The following is a 19,477-nucleotide window of genomic DNA, read 5'->3' on the forward strand; positions in this document are numbered from 1 at the left end:
CTTCTTACTGTCTTTCTGGACAATGCTGGTGCTTCCCTCTGTTGCCGTGAGCTGATGCCTCCCCAGCTGTCTCCTGCCTTTTCTTCACTTCTGTTCTCTCAGGGCGTGCTTCCAGTTGTCTGTGGGACAGCTCCACTTAATTATGCCATGAGAGTTTCAAAGTTAGCATTTTCTCTTCTGTCTTTCTTACACACAAACACATACACACACACACACACACACACATATACCCCAGTTGTTACCTTGGCTAATAGTACATTATTACTCAATCTAGAAACCTCAGAAATAACTTTCACTCTTCTTTTTCCCTCACTATTTATATTCAGTCAGCCAATTCTCTCTTAGCTTTCTATCTCCCATTCTCCTGCCTGCCCGCCCTTGCCTCTCACTGAGTCTGCTGCAGTAGCCTCCTGAACGGCTTCCCTTTCTTCTCTTATACTCTGTTCTTTTTACCTGTGATAATGTTGTGTACCTAATGAATGCCTGTTCATCTTTTAAGACCTCCTCTGTAAAACCTTTCTTAACATTCTCTCCATACGTATAAAATTAATCATCCCCTCTACTGTACCTTTATGGCACATTTTACAAACCTCTGTTCCAGTACTTAACGTTGCACTGTAATTATTTTCTATAACCCTATGGAGTATACATTCTTCCAAAATAATGACTGAATATTACTCTCATACATCTTCCTCCACCTTCCCTACTACCCGCCCAAAACCCCAAACTCCCTAGCACATGGTGTTACCTTTGTTTCCATGCCTTTATCCAGCTGGGGTGGGTAAATCAGGCTCAGGTCCAACCATCATCTATTCCTTCTCATGTCCACTTTTCAGAAGGATGAGATCTCGTTTGCTGACTCACCTGGAACAGAATGGTGCAAACAGAAAATATATGTCTCTGATTTATTAACAATTATAATAGGACTTGATAATACTGTTCTTAGATGATCTGGTTGTCAATAAACAGTGTAATCCAAGAAGGAGTAGCCTATGGAATGTTCTCTCTTTTGTGATGAGGGCAAACTGCCTCTGCAACTCCCATTCCTGTTCTTTTCCATTAATCGTATTTTCCTTTTATTACCTTGTAGATATAGGAAAAGTGGCATGTAAAAGTCAATGACATGCTCAAAACTGAAACGTGAAGGCTGTGTTGAGGGAGAGGTACTTTGAGGGGTGGGGGACACTTCTTCATGGAACTGACCTGGTTCAAGCAAGCACTGAAACCTTTTTCAAATTCTCTGTAACTGCTATGGAGACATTGTTTACATCTACACAGATGAGGTAGAGGAATTAATTCAAGGGCTGGCACGTGATTTTGCTGGCCGTGAAATCTGTCCGGATGCTTGGTAAGTGGGAGCTTTTGGTGCTGGTGGGACTGAGCTTTGCCGCCTCTGCCCATCATTCTTCAGGTTAACCCACCCAGAGGGTCCGTACAGTGGTGGAGCCGCGTCATCCACCAACAACCCGGAATTTGTGGAGGATCTCTCCCACGGTCAGCTGCTTCACAACGAGCCTTCAAGTACAGCGGAAGGCAGTGAACAGCGGCACGAAGATGAGGTAAGCTGCAGCGCCTCCTCCTGTCACTGGGCTTAGGCTTCTGAAGGAGCAGTCAGCAAGGGAGTTGACTCAGGTGTTCGTCCTCTGGCCGTCTTACATTCTGCAGAGTTTTCTGTTTTGTATTTCTTGTTTTATGTAGAACCATATTAATGGTTTTAATGATACAGAGACAGGTAGACTCTTCTTTTTCCGCTGCTGAAAAAAATCTATACCTGCATCAGATTAGATGCTCAACAAATGCTTATGAATGAGTTGAATGATGTAATTAAATAAGTAATTAATGAGGAGACCATATGCCCTTATTCAAGACTGCTTACTGCTCACCAAACCCAGCAGCATGGAGTCATATGTGCCCAAAGGATTCGCATGACTCACCAAGCCTACCCTCCAATAGTGGGCATCTTTCTCTAATTCACCAAAGTTTCCAAAAGAGTCTGGGCCATCATGCCCTTGTTGGACTTTCAGCATTCCTCACAAGTGACTGATTACATTGTTTACTTTTAAGGCACTCTTTTTTTTTTTAACCATAAAAGAGTGCCACCATTTATTTTTGTCTTTATTCTTCTTTTGAGAGAGCTGATTCTTTTCATGTTGGTGTCCTTAAAGGTTATGATGAATGCCTAAAGCTTCTAAAACATCTTAATGTAGCTTAGTGTTAGTAGCTTAGTAGCTTTAATGTTAAGTGTTACTAGGTTTACAAAACAAAAACCGAAAAGAAAAAAAACTGATACCAAATACACCATTTGCCCAATACTGAATTATTGTACCATTTTATATATTTGGATGAGTACAGTATGATAATTAATATTTCGATACTTTTGTCCCCGTTTTGCTTACCTTTCTCTTCTCTGAAATAAGAATTCTTATATCCGTAAAACTTTAACTGGTAGGCTATGTGTATTTGTGAAATTATGAAGCAAAAGTACCTTGTGTCTTGTTTAAAAGGACAAAGAAAAAAGGCTGTGGTAAAACATCAGTGGTACCTCAGTCCCTTTTTTAAACTTTTTAAGAGGTGATTTCATCTTTAGATTTAACTAGTAATGTATAAAGATCTTTATAACATAAACATCTTAAGAAATCAATCATCAAGCCAAAGTACTCATCTTCATTTTGGATATATTAGAGTTGCTGAAATTTTTCTAAGTCTAAGGACTAATTTTAAAATCTATAATGCTATCTGCTGTGGGAAATAAACTGTCTTTGAATGGTATCAATGAGAAACACCTTCATAAATGATTTTTAATCCCTGTGCTACAGTTGGTCTCTTCTTTTGCCCAGTGCATGTGAAAACATCTTGTTCCGACGTCCTGCAGCAATGTCTGCTTCTCGGGCACAGTGCTATGTGCTGCATTTCTCGTTTAGAACACACCCCCATCAGGAGTCAGCATTTGTTAAGTGTATATACAGGCCAGAGCTTATGTGATCATGGTACCCCTTATTCTTATCTGTTAGGATTAGCACGGAAATAGCCCTCAGTGTAGCGGTTTGTACCATGATACAGACAAAGGTCTGCAGGTGAACCATCTGGAGTCCCTTCTTGAAAGTCTCATTGCAGTCATTTATACCTGTAACAGTTTCGGAGAGCTTTGACTATCCAAGGCCTTAACGGTAGGAAAATGCAATTTTTAATCCTGTTTTGTTTGTGTTTATTCTTGGGTTTTTTGGGGAAATTTTTGTTGTTGTAACTTGGTTTTTGGTTTTTTATTTTGTGTTGTTTTGTAGCAAAGAAGTAAACGAGGAGGCTGGTCCAAAGGAAGAAAGAGGAAGAAACCTCTTCGAGACAGCAATGCACCCAAGTCCCCCCTTACAGGATATGTTCGGTTCATGAACGAGCGTCGAGAACAGCTTCGAGCAAAAAGACCAGAAGTCCCGTTTCCAGAAATTACAAGGATGTTAGGCAATGAATGGAGTAAACTTCCTCCTGAGGAAAAACAGGTAATTGTTCCTATTCCTGACCCTTTGCTCGGTTTTGATTATATCTCAAAAATAACTTTTGTCAGAAAAGCAAAGAGAATGGACTTTTGATTCTTGAATTTTGTTGCGATGCCTAGGAGACCAGACTAGCAGCGTCCTTCATAGCGCTTTTCTCTAGCACAGTGCTTCTTGCACCCTTCTGGGGTCTGCTGCCAGGAGTATGAGCAGAAGGGACTCTAGGATCCCCCCTCAACCAAAGCAGCTCTACTTTTATTTGCTTTATATGCTGAGAGTTCATATAAGATTTTTGTAAAAAGTAGTTCAATATTCAGAAATCTATCAACATAATTTATTCTACCGAGTTAAATGAAATGTCATGAGTCATATGAGAAAAGATCATTTGATAAAATTCTTCCGTTCACAGAAGATTTTTGTTTAAGAAAAAGATTTTACTGCTTTAATAAATTTTTGTAACTGGAGTTCTGGCAAATTTAACCTGCTGTGGAAAATAAAGCAAGAACTATTTGAATTCCTTCTCCTCCAAGACAGAAACTAACCCTTTTGCCAAACTGAAACAAATCCATTTGTTAGAGAGAGTTGAGAGGAATTCAGGACAAGATAGCCACGAACTGGTGGAAATGCCACAGACATGGTGTGATGGTAATGACTGTGGGAGTGGTGGGGGTTAAAAGTCCCCAGCATTCTCAGCATCAGAAATACATCTATATTTCTTTTATGTCTTACACTCTTTAAAAAGGATTCCGAACAGAATAAAACCAAATTGAAAGTTACTCTTGGGAATTAACTGAATTCAAAAATTTTCATTTTTCAGTTCTGCACTGGAATTTGACACAACATTGTAAAATGACTATAACTCAATTAAAAAATGTTTAAAAAAAACCTTTTTTTTTTCATTTTTCAGAGGCATTCCTCTATAGCGTTTTCCGTCTCTAGTTCAGATTCTACTCCAGGGGTCAAGTTCTTTGTTTAGTAGTCAAAATTTCTAGATTCCTTTAATCTGGGATATTTCCACAGCCTTTGTCTTTTATGACACTGATATTTTTTAAGAATACAATCTCTTCCTTTTTCTCGCCCTCCTTCATGTTTACTTTTAACAGAACATTCCTCATTCTGTAGTTGTCTGATGTCTCCTCGTGATTAGACTGAGGTTACACGGAACACTGCACAGGTGGTGTTGGTCCTTCTCAGGTATCACATATGCAGGCACACAATGTCCTTTTATTCCTCATTGGTAATGTTAATTTTGCTCACTCAATAAAGTTTTTTATTATCCCTTATAATTAATAAGAAATCTCTGGAGAGACATTTCAAGAACATGCAAATAATCTGTTCCATGTCAAAATTTCCCCCTAGATTTAGCATTTATTGATGACTTTTGCTCGATCTGATCTTTACCACGATGGTTGCAAATGATGATTTTCCAACTCTAGCTCTCCCTCCACATATACCAGTTGGCCCTTGGCATTTCTAAGAATTTTTTTTTCCCAATGGCTTATAATTTATTACTGCACTTAAGTATTTTGATACTTCAGTTGTCCCAGATTTGGCCAGTTGGGTGTTCCCGACATCTGGGACAAGGCTTTTAACATGATTCCTAACTCCAATTTGTGTTCATTTAGAAGCAGTATTTTTATATTTTTATTTCTTAAACCTAATTGATGAATGAAAAGTACAAGGCATTAAACAAAATTATCCTTGTAGATCAATGAACTTTGTTTAAATAATTAATAGCACAAAGCATGTAGATACAGGCTCTCTCACAGCAGTCCATTTTGGGTCCATAGGATGAGGTCATTCTTTTATGTTCTTTGTGTCTCCCGGCTTTAGTGCTCCACTCTCCTGGCTCTTAAAAGGCCAATTGATGTATGAGATCATCCCCCCAGAATGGTTTGAGGATAAAGAAACAAAGTAATATTCCATCCCTTCCCCTGGGAAGATTAAGTGCCTGTGTGGTGTGCAGTCTTCTTGAAGACTCTAGTTGCCATGTGTAGTTCTATCTGTAGGATTAGGGGAATAACTATAATCATCTCCTTGTGAATTTTTTATGAGAATGATCTCAATAGAACCTGTCTTCATTAACTTAGAAGGGCATGAAATAGCCTAAACAGTCAGTGTCACCTATTTCTTTTATCATTGAGAGATTATATTTCATTCTATTCACATGACTTTTTTTTTTAATTCTCCCTTAAAGCTTATTCCACATGTACTTTTCTTTCCATGTTCTAATTATCTTCTGTTTTCTTCAAAGAGTTTATTGGTATTTTACCTAAATAACACCTATTTCTTGGAAATAATTCCACATTTGTTTCCTAGCGCTACCTTGATGAAGCAGACAGAGATAAGGAGCGTTACATGAAGGAACTGGAGCAGTATCAGAAGACTGAGGCCTACAAGGTCTTCAGTAGGAAAACCCAGGACCGCCAGAAAGGCAAATCTCACAGGCAAGGTATCAGAACCAGAACCAAATGTATTTGTAGTTTGTTTTGCCTGACAGAGTGTCCCAAAGCCTCCTATTAGAGTAATAAATATAAAAGATATGTTTATATCATTTCTCCATTATGCAACATTCCCTTAAAAGCATCGTCTTGGAATTTTATTAAAATCATGTTGCTCTCCTTTAGACATTTCAGTTGGGTTTCCATATCTAATATCAACAATTTGGCTTGTGCTCCAAGACCCCTTTTAGTTGCCTGTGCCTTTTTAAAAATTAAAAATTTCTAGTTTAAGCATTTCTCTTCCTTTAAACAAATCTGTCTGCTACATAACTGCCTTGCTTTCACACCTCTAAGCCTTCATGTGATCATCTCTCCTGGCCTTCAGTGAGCATCCTTTTCATTCACTCATGAATGCATGTATATAAAAAGTACGTACTGAACACCTCCTATTACATGTCAGGATCTCACCTTGACATTAAGAATGCAAAGGTGAACACGATAAACAAGATCCCCATCTTCATGGATCTTTTGTTTTCTGTTAAAATTGTTCGTCACACTCTTACAAGCGTTGCTGAAAGTTCCTTCTTCAGGAAACACTGCCAAAGAAGCCCCACTCGTAATGGCCTGTCATTCCTTAGCTATTGCGTCTTCTCCGCATTTGGGCATCTTGCCTGCTAAACTGTAACATTGTACAATCAGCCCCTGTCATGTGTTTCCTGTCCACTCTCCCACCCTATTCTCCTCAAAGGTAAGAATGCGTCTGCTGTTTCTCTGTGTCTAATTGTGTAACCTGTAAGATGGGGTTCCCTTTAACTTTTGTTGACTGACTGATTGATAAAGCCATTAGAGAAAATATGATATGTTTTGAGAACCCACATATACCCACAGTTTCTGTAGTTTGGTACAGTTATTTGTTTGGGTTTTGTTATTGTTTTGTTTTTCAACTTAATGTTCTTATTCTTTCATATTTTTAGATGCAGCTCGACAGGCTACTCATGATCATGAGGTAATTAGCTTTCTATCTATACATATATTTACATTTATAATAATGATGTTGTTTGAAATGTTATTGGACCTCTTTTTTAGTGAATGGCAGAGTGTTTCCTATCCTATAATTCAGACTGGGTGAGTTGCCTTTAGTTCAAGGATTCTTAACATATGGTAGACACTTACATCTTGAGTCTGTCCTTGAACTAAAGCCCCTAACTCCAGTCCTTTCTTGTGGTCCAAGAATTTTATTGGCTTTAAATGCTGAAGATGGCTGGAATTTGGAGTGAGGTATAGAAATGATACACTCTTTTGCATGTATTGGCTTTTTAACTAAATCAAGGAAATTATTTCTTCAAGATAATATTATTTATCTTGGAGTTGTAATTCTCATACCTAATTTGTTATTAATGACCTTCAAAACAGAGAAAACTTTTAGATTGACAAGTCAAAAAATAGATGTATTACTAGCCATGAATTATAAAATAAGAAGTATAGTAAATATTAGCATTTTATTCTTCATATAAATCCTATGTAAATGTGTATATATATATATATATGTGACATTTCTGCACTCCAATTAGGGTGAAATATTAAAATTTTTTTGCTTCAGTAGTGTTGGAAGATTTCCATATTGCCAGATACTTGTATAATTACTTATTTCTTCTTTCCTTCGTGTGCCCACCCAATACCAAGAAATTTCCATGCTTCTTTTTTTCTCTATTAAATATCCTTTATTGCTTCTCTATCCTTAATGGTTACAAAAAAGAATTTGAACATTAATCTAAAATATTAGATCTCACATTTTCTAGTCAGTGACTGGCTCCTTTTATCTATGGATTTTGCTGGCCAAACCACATGTGGCATTTTTGTCTTTAATAGGGTTGATACTTGCAGTCAACTAAAAAAGATTTAGTAGACTTAGTCAGTCATAGAAACTAATGATTTGAGAAATGAAGCTTTTTATTAAAATATATTAATTAGTATGATATGAGTTTCTATGATTATGAAAAGGAATAAGTCTCTATGTGATTTCCCTATTTCGGGATTAGATACATTAAACCAAACAAAGAAAAGGAGGGAGTAGGTGAAGAGCCAGCAGTAGCTTCTCAAATGAATGTAGAGTGGGCTCTATAAGTCTGTCTATCGTATGCCCACATCAGGATAAAGCTCTCTTAGTAAGGCTTTTGGCCCAATTAATGTCCTTCACGTTATCAGTTCTTATTTTTCATTGAATATCTTTACTAAACTAGATAATTTCAAGACAATTTTAGTAAAAAACTGGATTGACAATTTTTAAACATAGTTACACATGACCTGGTATAATAAGAGTTCAGAAAAGTAAGCAAGTGCTTTGAGTTGGGGAGAGAGGGGAAGCACAGAAGCCCCCATAGAAGGGAGGAACTGAATCAGACCTTAGAGATACCCCAGGTTTCATGGGGGCACTTCAGGATGGGTAAAATGGCTTGAGCAGAGTTATGAGGAAGTTAATAAAAGAGCAAGGATCTTGCAGAATGCCTAAAACATCACAGTTTCCAAATACATGCTTATCTCCCTCTGCTTATCCTATCAGGAGGGAAGTGACACATCCAGTAGAGTAGCCTGTCTCCGAGCTCACTGCAAAAATAGCAAGACCTCAGACCTCTCAACTGACCCCCTCATTTTGCCAATGAGGGAAATGACTTGCCTAAGACAGGAAAGAACCTCCCAGAATCACATACTGAATTAGAGGCCAAATCGTGACTGAAACGCAGGCCTCTGTAGCCCAGCCTTAGCATTCTTGGCAGCATGTGCCACCCTGTATGGAATTAACTTGACAGTGTTGAAAGTTAAAATGGTTGCCTGTGATGTCAGCAAAATTTGTTGCCACTTAAGACAGAAACGATCTGATTTACGTGTATACAGTAAAGAAATCTATTGTATTCCTAAATGGAACGTAGATTCCTAAAACATTGTTACCAACGCAGATACTGGAGAGCATATTAGAGCTAAAGAAATGCCGACCTGAAAGCCATTCAAGCCATTCTGCATAGCAGCGGGGCACTTCAGCCCGGTGCACAATATGAAGAGCATTCCCTAAAGCAAAGGGCACTTGAGAGAAGGAGATCACTCTGTGAAATTCTGGCCCTGAGCCTAGATCACAGCAAAATAGTTTCAGTTCAAAAGACCTCTGTTCTCTTACCCTCCACTCAATATATAGAATGAAAAACCAAAGCGAGGAGTATTCCTGCTCCTCTCAAATCAAACGCCAGCCCGCAAAGACTCAGGAGTCAGCTAGTGTTACTCTCAAGAAAGTGTCTACATCTCCTGTGAGGACTGAGATAGAAACAATAATTTTGTTTCTCCTTTAATTTATGAGAAATGACAAAATAACACTCAGCCTGAACAAATTAGACCCTTTCAATGAAGAAGTAATGAAATCCTTATGATTTTAATCCCTTGAGAAATCCTTGGAGCAGCTTAAGTATATCTGAGCCCCCAAGAGGATCCTCCCCATGCCGAGTAAAGTAGTCAGTAATGGACGAGTGCTGATGGGTTTTATTACGACTCTTCCGTTAAGTAGAATTTCCCTGTTGCCTTTCAGAGACTGAACAGTTTCATTTAATTGCTTTGGTGTTTCTAAGAAAGTGTACCAAGGGGCAGTGTGTTAATGCACCTGCATGCTGCTGTCCTCTGCCCGTACGCAGTGGGCTTGGTTTGAACTGCTCTGGCAAGGAAGAGAGCAGAATTACCTGTCTGAGGAGAATCGAGGCCTTGGGGAGGGCTCTTGGTACCATGGAAATGGGAGCCAAGCATCCCCACCCCTCTGACTGGGAGATATTTAGGCCTATGGCCAGGTTAGCTGATCTCATAAAAGCCTATGCAGTTAAATAGGGGACTGAACAAGGTAGGATGACAAAATCCTAAGACTTTATCCTAAGTCACTGTGGACTAATGCTTACAACTGTTATGCCTCATACATGTTGGAATTGTGTGTCGTAAGTTTTCTGTTTTCCTTCAGCAACCCAGTCACACCCACAAAGCATATGGTAAGCTAGGTGAGTCGAGAGAAAGCCACTGCAAAATAAGATCCCGTCTGGAACCAGTCTGTCTTGCCCACACGTTAGTTCTCTTTGAAATCGCTAAGAACTGGCTAGACGTAGAGCTTTGCGTGTTGAAGCTGGGGCTTTCAGTGATGATGACATTGTTTGTTTTCAAATTGTTCTACAAAACTTCTTTCTTTTTTTAAGAGGTAGAAGACAGGGTAAAAATTAAGTGCTCTGAAAGTTTCCTCAGGTAAATACATAGTTTTTCAGACTTCCATCTTAGAAGTCTCTCTTGATCAGCTGCCATGGGCGGGCAGTTACACAGCCTAGCCCCCTAGCAAGGCAGACATCAGTATGAAAACAGGAGCGTAGCTGTTAGGATTCTCTCATAGGCTGTTAACTCTCACAGCCTTTCTCCTGGGCACCAAGTCACTTTCGTGTTCAAAGACTAGTAGAGACTAGTAGTGCCAGAAGTAGGAAAGATACCTTCTGTCTCTGACATTAAACGTGTTTTAATGGGAACAATTTCTAGATTTTTTTAAACTGTTATAAAGGTTTTGAAATCATCAGATGTCACTAGGAATTTCTTTAGTACCCATTTCCCACTGTTCTCTTAACCATCTTATATATTAAACACTGTGTCAAGACATTTATCATTTATATTCTTAATGCTTTCAACTTCAAATTCATTGTAGAAATTGCAGCTAAAGCATTTTGAAATATTGCCTTTATTCGTAAGGATCATTGTGGGATACATTTATAGTGGTTTTGTGAGACTTTTTTTAAAAAATGGCTTATTGGTGAATTAATTTTAGGTTTTGTTATTCTTTTCTATCTCATAATCCTTGGCTTTTCATATTTTGAGCCTAGTTATTTCTGACTTCATTTTGTTTGTTTTTCCTGTGTCCAAAGAAAGTCTAAAAGATCCCCAATTATAGGCTGCCCCTTGTAAATACGTAGAAGTAAAAGTAGAAGTACCAATTGAATACCATTATTATTGCTCATGGCTGGCAGATCTCTGCTCAAAATTCTCATTGTCTACTCAGCAAATTTAGATTGCATCATGCTATCTCAGGGAGCATTCTATGTGCATAACCAAAAGAAGCAACAGAAAAAACACCGGGAAGTTCTCTTTCTCTGTTCCTACCTCAGCCACTTTCTTAACTGTATACTGTTGACTATTCAAAGCACAGAGGTAAGAAATGGGTTCCAAAATCTCCATTAGGGAAATTTCTGTAGGTTTGTTCTAAGGTTTGTCATTGCACAGCAGTTGTCACCTGAGAAATCTGAATACTTAACCTGCTTGAGCTCCGTGAAAGTCTGGTTCAAGTGAAAAGGTGAATGAATACACTTTCCTCACGGCCTCAGCTGGACTGATTCCTGCTCATATTACTGTTTCTTTAAGGAAAACCAGACCATTGTGCCTTCAGACACTACTATTTTAATTTAGCTTCTGTTTAAGAATTAACTGTTCTTTTACTCTTGATTCACAGAAAGAAGCAGAGGTAAAGGAGCGGTCTGTTTTTGACATCCCTATCTTCACGGAGGAATTCCTGAACCACAGCAAAGGTGATTACCAAAGTATCATCTTGTGTTCCTCAGGTCTGTGACAGGGGTTTCGTCGCCAGGAGGAATTCATTGCTCAAAAGCAACAGTAGTGATATTTCAGGCCCTAAGACTGGTCTGGAAGGAGAAAACTGCTTCTGTTTCACTCTCTGTTAAAGGTAGCTACTCAAAGACCAGCCAAGGAAAGGGAAGCCGGTGATGTCAAAGCTGCTTTAGTCTCTGGATCAAAGGAAATAAACATACATCACTAATTCAGTTGCTTTTAGGCTGTTATCTCAGAACCCTCTGTACAAATGAAGGCTTACATGGATATCCAAAATATAAAATAAATGAGAGCAGAGCTGACCCCAGTGCTGGAAAGATGCGGACCCACAGCTGTGCTTGTGCAGTCTCCCCCATCCCCACGAAGCCCCTCTGGCTTCTCACTGCACACTTTATAAAGCAAACAAACAAACAAAAATACTGGGAATTGCAGCTGTTCCTTGCGATCTGAAGTATAGAATATGACCAGCTTTAAGAATTAAAATAACTCTGGGGAGCCAGGTGTTTTATTGCTGAAATTGCTAACTAGAAGGCCCTCGTGAGAATAGGGAGATGAGGAGGGAGAGCTAATTAGAGACAGCTGAGCAGAACTTACTGTACGAGTCTTCGGGGCTCCTCGGAGATGTGTGGCGCTCCATGTGTCTTGTTGGGGGGGTGTCCTCAGCTCGGGAGGCGGAGCTCCGCCAGCTTCGAAAATCCAACATGGAGTTTGAGGAGAGGAACGCAGCACTGCAAAAGCACGTGGAAAGCATGCGCACAGCCGTGGAGAAGCTGGAGGTGGACGTGATCCAGGAGCGGAGCCGCAACACGGTCTTACAGCAGCACCTGGAGACCCTGCGCCAGGTGCTGACCAGCAGCTTCGCCAGCATGCCCTTGCCCGGTAATGCGTCCGCCCTGAGCGCGAGAGCGGCGGGGGCGGGAGGTGCTGTCCCGGCCGCTGCTGGCGCAGTGAGGCTGAGGTCTCCCCCTGGAGGAAAGTCAGTTAAAGCAGGGGGTTTTCCTCGGTTTTCTCTGGGTCATGTAATAGAATCTCAGTATTGGTCAAAATCATCCGAAGTTTCAGGCTCTTTGCTCAGTTAAAATTTTCTCCAGTTATAGTCTACTTTCTATTAAGCTTAATTTGATACTCAGAACAATGGAAACTGAGTAATAAATCCTGAGTGGGGCACTTTTTTTTTTAAATTTAGATATAATTGACATGTAACATTGTGTTACTTTCAAGTGTACAATGTGTAATGAGTCAATATTTCTATGCACTATGAGATGATCACAAGTCTAGTTACCATGCTTCACCATATAAAGTAACAAAACATTTTCTTCTTGTGATGAGAAATTTTAAGATATACTCTCTTGGCAACTTTCAAATATGTAATACAATATTATTGACTGCAGTTACCATGCTGTACGTTACATCCCCATGACTTAATTTGTAACAGGAAGTTTTTGTTTCTTGACCCCCTCCCCCCATCCTGCCCACCCTCCCAAAGCACTTTTCTGATACATGTTTGCTTGCTTTGTAATTTTGTCTTAATGGGAAGGAAAAGGAAAACATACTAGTCATTCTTGTATAGTCTTGCATGTTAAGGAGAGTCAGCGGAGGGCTGGGAGAGTCTGTCCCCTTTGGTTGTATGCAGTCACTCATACATGCTGCACAGTGGTTATATGGCCTGTCTGTTTATTTAGAGTATGTGGGTTAATTTCATTTCTTGGAGGTCTAAAACTCTCCTCTGAAATTAAAATCTCTGTGGAGCAGACCACTTTAGAGTCGTCTCCGTTGCGGTGGAATCACTGATCTGTGTTATGGTGGTTAAACTGAATGGGGAGGATTTTCCTACTTTCTCTTCTTATCCCACTATAGGAAGTGGAGAGACGCCTACAGTGGACACAATCGACTCGTATATGAACAGACTGCACAGTATTATTTTAGCGAATCCCCAAGACAATGAAAACTTCATAGCGACAGTTCGAGAAGTTGTGAGCAGGCTTGATCGTTAGGGGATGGTGAGTGCTCACTGACGTGTGTAGTATGTACATATTACATGCCAGTACATCATCAGAAGTCAGATGGCATTAGACTTCGTCTGTGCTGCTGAAACCGTGGGATTACACTGAATATGTGAGCTGGAGACTTGATTAAGATTCCTGTTGCAATGGTTGCTAAATATAGAGAATAATGTTGGGAAACTGAATCAAGACAATTTCCCTCCTGCAAGCCCCCTCGGCGTGGCTTGATGGGAAGAGCATGATGTTTGTGGCTGGACCTCAGTTCTCGCTTTGTCACTTGTTAGCTGTTTCCTCAGGTGTTCGTTTCCCAAAGATTTTGAAGAGTAAGTGAGAAACTTAGTCGAAATAACCCCCCAAACAACACACAGAACAAAATAAATATCACTTAATTGTTAAGCTTCCTCTTACCTGGAAAATATTAATGATGATTCAGGGCAGTGGTCAGTGAGACACGGTATGTGTACAAGCCTACACAGTAAGAAGCTTTTCACTCACCCTCAGTGTCGGAGTAGCCGTTGTATGTCAGACGTTCATGTGGGCTAACCTTAGAGTGAAACTGTTAATGCCTTTCAATACGTGAAAAAGAAAGGAAAGAGGAAATAAGCTTTTAAAAAATATGTTCAACAAATGACTAGTAGTATGTGTTGCATCCTTTTAGAAGAGAAAAAAGTACATTTCCAAAAGGGATCTGCCCATATAAACTTTTTTGGTACTAATGGTCAGTCATCAGGTATCATTTCTTAAATGGGCTGGTATTTGGTCACTCATATTCCTAGAGATGGGGTGCCCTTGAGTATACCATTCCACAAAAGTGACCGCCCGTTGGCCTGTTGATTAAATTATTCCACGCCTGCCGACATATGACCTGTGGAGACCTTCATGCTGCACCACACAGTAGGTGGCCGTATGTGGACACTAAAGAGTGGGCAGCGGGAAGTGCTCCTGAGACTGGCTGCTCATGGGTTTGAATCTTTACTTACTTGTCCTGCTGATACACGAGCACACTCATGTACGTATTCACATTCTAGCATGCTTTGGGCCTTGAGCGGCATGTACAAGAATAAATAAAACCCATGATTCTTTATCTAATGAGGCAACATCTGCTGGCAGAGACAAAAGCAGTAGTCTTTATCCTTCTTGGCCATGCCCTGGAATAGTACCGTACAAGGCAATTCATTATCCCTTAGCCTCAGCCGTGCTCTGATGGGGAAAGGATTACCGTCCTTCTAGCGAGTAGCCAGGTGGAACGGACTGTGCTTCTAAGAGATGGCTGGACTCCCTGCAGAATAAAGAAGTGGCACTACTGCTGCTGTTGACGAAGGGAACAGCTTGTGAATCTAGGCCTGGGATTTTCAGGAGCTCATCGTCCTTCTCATTTTCGCACAGTGTTTTCAATTAGCACTCTTGTAGGCTTAAAAAGAGAGAGCTGGGAGAAGCAGCGTGGAGGCCTGTGAAGGAACACAGTAATTGATAACGTGGCATCTCCTCACGTATGTATAAGGCCATTATTGCAAGTTTTGAGCCAAAAATGATTTTCCATTTTGAGCATTTTGCCAGTAAGACTCTCCTAAAGCTTTACCCATCTTAAGAATATAAACTGTAGTATCTGCTTCCTGATGTGTCTTTGAAAACCTAGAATGTTTTCATTATACTTGATTTTAACCCACAAATATTTTGCCTTTGAGAAAAGCAATACCTGAAAATGTGAACCGTTTTATTACTACAGATTCTTACAGTCTAGCCATGCAAACATAACTAGGAGTGGGTGGTTCTCCACACCCTCCAAAACTGTCAAGTGAAACAACTATGAAGACTCTGATTAATTCTAGCTTGGCCTCATTATACAAATATGTACAGACAGCTAGGGCTGATGTCCCCAGCATTCGCGGTGCAATTAATTACTCTGATGTGAGCTTGGCAAAGGTTTCATCCATTGTCAGGAGCCAGTGAGTGAAGGGAAGGTAATGGTCTGCTGTTTCAGAGGAGCAGGTTAGAGCTGGAGGGGCCTTTGGAAATCCCATCATTTTACATAGGAAGAAACTAAGTCCCAAAGAGGCTAAATGTCTTACCTGAAAGTACCTAAGTAGGTGAGTGCAGGATCCAGAACCAGAACACATGTATCTAAATGCAGCCAGGTTTCTAAAACCTTGATGTAAGGACGCAGAGATAGGTGTAAGGGGAAAGCACTAAAATATCTTAGAATGAGAGCATTAAGATAAATAGCAGGTGAATAGGAAAAAATTACAATCCTGCAATTACGTTATAAAATTTTGGTCAGCCCATTTTATAGTTATTTTTACAGATATTCAGTGGAATTTCCCCAGCTGTCATCTTTCTTTGTGGCTTACTAGTACCTAGAACAGAGTGGAGCTGGGAGGAAGCAGTGCAGGTAATTTCATACCGAGAGGTGGATGAACTATCAGAAGCCGCATGTTGCTTGATTTCAGTTGAACCAAATGATAAATATTTGCCTGTTTGAGAATTGAAAAAAAAAAAATCTTTATGTGATTGCATTTTTATCAGTATAAGAGAATGTATTGATCCTGTGCAGACATCCCTACACATGCAGAGATCCTTAGATTTATACTTGAAGAAAATTGGTTTTGATTGACCAAATCAAATTTGGACTAAAGTATAAAGTACTAATTTTTCATCATCAGATTTGTCCCAGATGGTTGCTTTTCTGTGTGCAGCTGACGACTCTCCGGCCTCCCCATTGTGGCTGAACTGGAGCAGGGCCACGTTTCTCACTGGAATGTCTGAGACACCTCAGTGAGGTTGGCGGCTTGTGGCTTTACGAGCGCTTTGGCTTACACACACCCTGCTACTCACCTTAACCTTCTGAAAATAGAGCAGAGCACTTTAACTCACAGCCCTAACCCTTTCTAATCAGTGCTCACCTTTTTGATTTTTTTTTCCCCCTCCCAATTCTACAGGGCTTAGAGCTCCAAGATGTTCTGTAAGTGGTTTTACTTGTTTGGAATGAGAAGCCATCCATGGAAATTTGAATTGAGTGGAGGCCGAGAGGGAGTACAGATTACTCAGCTTGTGGAAGAACTGTCAGCTTTGAGTTAAATGCCTTCACCCCAGGAAGCCATATGAGGGACCAGCAGAAGGAACATGTACCTGAAACTTCCTATGGAATCGTCCTTGTGAGGCTTTGAAAGTGTCCAGCCGCTCCCCCGAGTCTCCAGTTTCCTTTCGTCTCCATTTCTGCTCAAGTGGGTCCGCGCATGGTCTGCTGACCAGCCGCCCCCGGGACTGATATCTTTGCAGGAGAAAGGAAGCCTTCTCATTGTTCGGCTTCAGATCGGACTCTTTTATCAGTGGCTCAGTGGCTTTGTCAGTGGTTTTCCTACCTAGCTGTCACTTTTTCTTATGCCTTTGGGGGTTATTTTTTTTATTGCCTTCACCCCCACCAAGTCAGACATCTCCATTTTCTGACCTCTGGGCTTTGTTGCCCAGCAGGGTTCTGAAGGAGAGTTTCTCTCATTGGACAGGCCCAATCTTCTCCCATCATTGTCCTGCTGTGACTCCAAAGAAAGGAGCTTCTTGTTGGCAGTGTCCCGTGGAGCGAGACTGTGTTTCCTGCCCCGCACAGCGCTCAGTGGGGGAGGCTTTGTGATGGCTGCCCTGAAGGAGGAGGCTCTTTCCTTCCTCCTCGCCACTGCCTGCTGTTTCGGAAGCATCGCTCCTGCCCGCACCCTGCGTCCCAGCCCCAGCAAGGCTCTTCTGTTCCCATCTGTTGGCAATGACTTGTGGAGCATTTTGCCCAGAAGGTCATTGGCAAACAGGAGAGAACGAGAAAAGTCGTTTCTCATTTGGTATTGGAAAAAAACCCGAAGTCTGTCGTAAGTGAAAACAGAGGGAATCCCCGTCTGCTTGAGGTGTGCGGGTTCGTGGGCGTGGGTGGCAGACATGTCGTTCAGAATAGTCGCCAGCGGACAGAACAGGGCAGGAAGAATTCTTGTGTCCGTTGTCTTCCTCCTGTGATCATAGCTGCAGAATCTGTGTCTAAGGGACAGGCTTCCTTTCCTTCTTCCCCCTTAGTAAGTGTTTTGTTCGTTTGTTTGTTTAACACCAAAGGGGAAGAGCGGTTTCTGATTCTCACCTCAGGGTTTGGTTGTGTGGTGTTGTGTTTTGATTCTCTAGAGCACAAGGTTGACGGTTGCAGCTGAGATCTTTGGAACCAAAGCAGGGCGTGCTGAGCCCATTGTCTCGGCACCACTCCACCGAGGGCGGGTGGCAGTGTGGCCCCCTCGCAATATGCTCACAGGCCAGGGTGCAAGCCGGAAACCCCCTCGTGTTGCTGCACCATCCTGTCTTCCCAGCATCTCATTCCCCAGTTTCTTTCTTAGCCCAAAGGAAATAAAACAACAACAACTACAAAAAAAAAAAAACAACCGTTTTAAAATGTCTCACATGAGCACACTTCAAATTTCCATGTACTGAAACCCACGTACCACCGCTTGGCAATCTTTTGGAATAAGAGCCCCTCATTATCTGTTGTGGTAAATCTGGCCGCCTCACCTGCTTCTCTGTATTTTCCTGTTTTCCTATTCTCACCTGCTGTTCTGCCACTTCTCTCCCAGTCCCGCCTGCTAAGTCCCGAGCTGGCACACACTGTCTATGGCAGAAGGACATCCGAGCCTGCTCTGGAAGTTTGTGTCTGCCTTCTGCCAAATACTTTCTCTCCTTTCTTTCTTCCTCCTAGTGTTTCTCTCTGTTTCTCATTTGTGTTAGTGTTGTGCAGCCCTGTTAGCATTATGGAGACCAGGAAAGGCTATAACTTGGTCCAAAGATCATCACCCTCCTGACTCTAGATAGGATATCTGACAATGACTTGAAACACCTGCGTGTTCAGGAATGCACAAGATCTTGAAAGAGCTTACAGTCTGGTTATCATTTTCACAGAATAACAGGCTGCTTTTGACATGCCAGCTCTCCCAGTAGCTACACACCTGACTCACTGGTGGCTGGGATTCAACTGCCACAAAACTGTCAGGCTCTGAGAAGCAGGTCTGCGTCACCTCCCCTCTCCTCTGTGCCCAGCCAAGAGGTAGCTAATGAGGTCACAGGCTAACACGATACACTTCCCAGTAAACTTGTAGATATTGAACTCACATGTTCTTCTCAAGAAATACGTTGCCTATTCAGTGTTACAGATTTCTTTCTTCTTATTAAAACACAAGGAGCAGCTGAGGAAAATGAGACAAAATGTTTTATTTCTGACAAAATAAAATTTTAGGGAAAAAATTGTGCACATGTGTTTGGAACTGTTGAAATGCCAAGTTTTCTGTACAAGTGTTTTTGTAATTAAACTTCTAGATTTTCTTTGTTTTTTAAGAAGTTGATATGCTTGCTTGACATTTGCCTCATTAAAACTTTTCTATGTTGAATCCACCCGATTCAATTTTACCTGAACTGAATGAAAAAAAGTCCTACCTCTGCCTTTTCATCTTAAGGACTTTCTCAACCCCACATTAATCACCAAATCCGTTATGCTTTTAAAACAGTAACACATTCATTTTACTAATTGCTTATTCAAAATGTGTCTTAGCCTGTTTGAGAATTCAGCTCATTTAATGTATGTTATAACAATACAGTGAGTTATTCATCTTAATGTAGCAGTAGTATTCTGGAGGCAACTTGAAAGAAATCTGATGTTTTTAAAGTCAGTGACTTCAGTCCCCTTGGTAGGAGGACTGAAGACAGTCTTTAGTCTTCCTTTTGACTGCAGAGATAAATTGTCCTTTAATGTTTGCTTTTAAAAAGAACCACCACTTTAAAAATCAGAATCATTTTTAAAGAAAATTTGTCAGCTACTTCCACCATGCTTTTAAAATCCTAAGGGTAATAAGCTCACCTGGCTTCCAAAGCCTGCTGCTCTCCAAGTAGCTAGTTGTGTAGCATTAGGAAAGAC

General features: G+C 40.8%; 1 protein-coding gene across 3 annotated transcripts in view; it reads left to right on the forward strand.

Annotated features, from left to right (window-relative positions):
- HMG20A (high mobility group 20A) overlaps nucleotides 1-18,957 on the forward strand; it is a 47,828-nt gene extending 28,871 nt beyond the window's left edge. For all 3 annotated transcript variants that reach the window (XM_010977849.3, XM_064480685.1, XM_010977850.3), the window contains 8 exons: nucleotides 1,412-1,559; nucleotides 3,282-3,494; nucleotides 5,808-5,940; nucleotides 6,904-6,935; nucleotides 11,436-11,511; nucleotides 12,215-12,430; nucleotides 13,409-13,551; nucleotides 16,491-18,957. In XM_010977849.3, coding sequence (XP_010976151.1) covers nucleotides 1,412-1,559; nucleotides 3,282-3,494; nucleotides 5,808-5,940; nucleotides 6,904-6,935; nucleotides 11,436-11,511; nucleotides 12,215-12,430; nucleotides 13,409-13,545 — 955 coding nt within the window. In that variant the 3' untranslated portion in view covers nucleotides 13,546-13,551; nucleotides 16,491-18,957. The remainder of the gene's footprint in view (nucleotides 1-1,411; nucleotides 1,560-3,281; nucleotides 3,495-5,807; nucleotides 5,941-6,903; nucleotides 6,936-11,435; nucleotides 11,512-12,214; nucleotides 12,431-13,408; nucleotides 13,552-16,490) is intronic.
- The last annotated feature ends 520 nt before the right edge of the window (nucleotides 18,958-19,477 follow it).

Source organism: Camelus dromedarius, chromosome 29 (genome assembly GCF_036321535.1).
Source record: "Camelus dromedarius isolate mCamDro1 chromosome 29, mCamDro1.pat, whole genome shotgun sequence".
NCBI lineage: Eukaryota > Metazoa > Chordata > Mammalia > Artiodactyla > Camelidae > Camelus > Camelus dromedarius.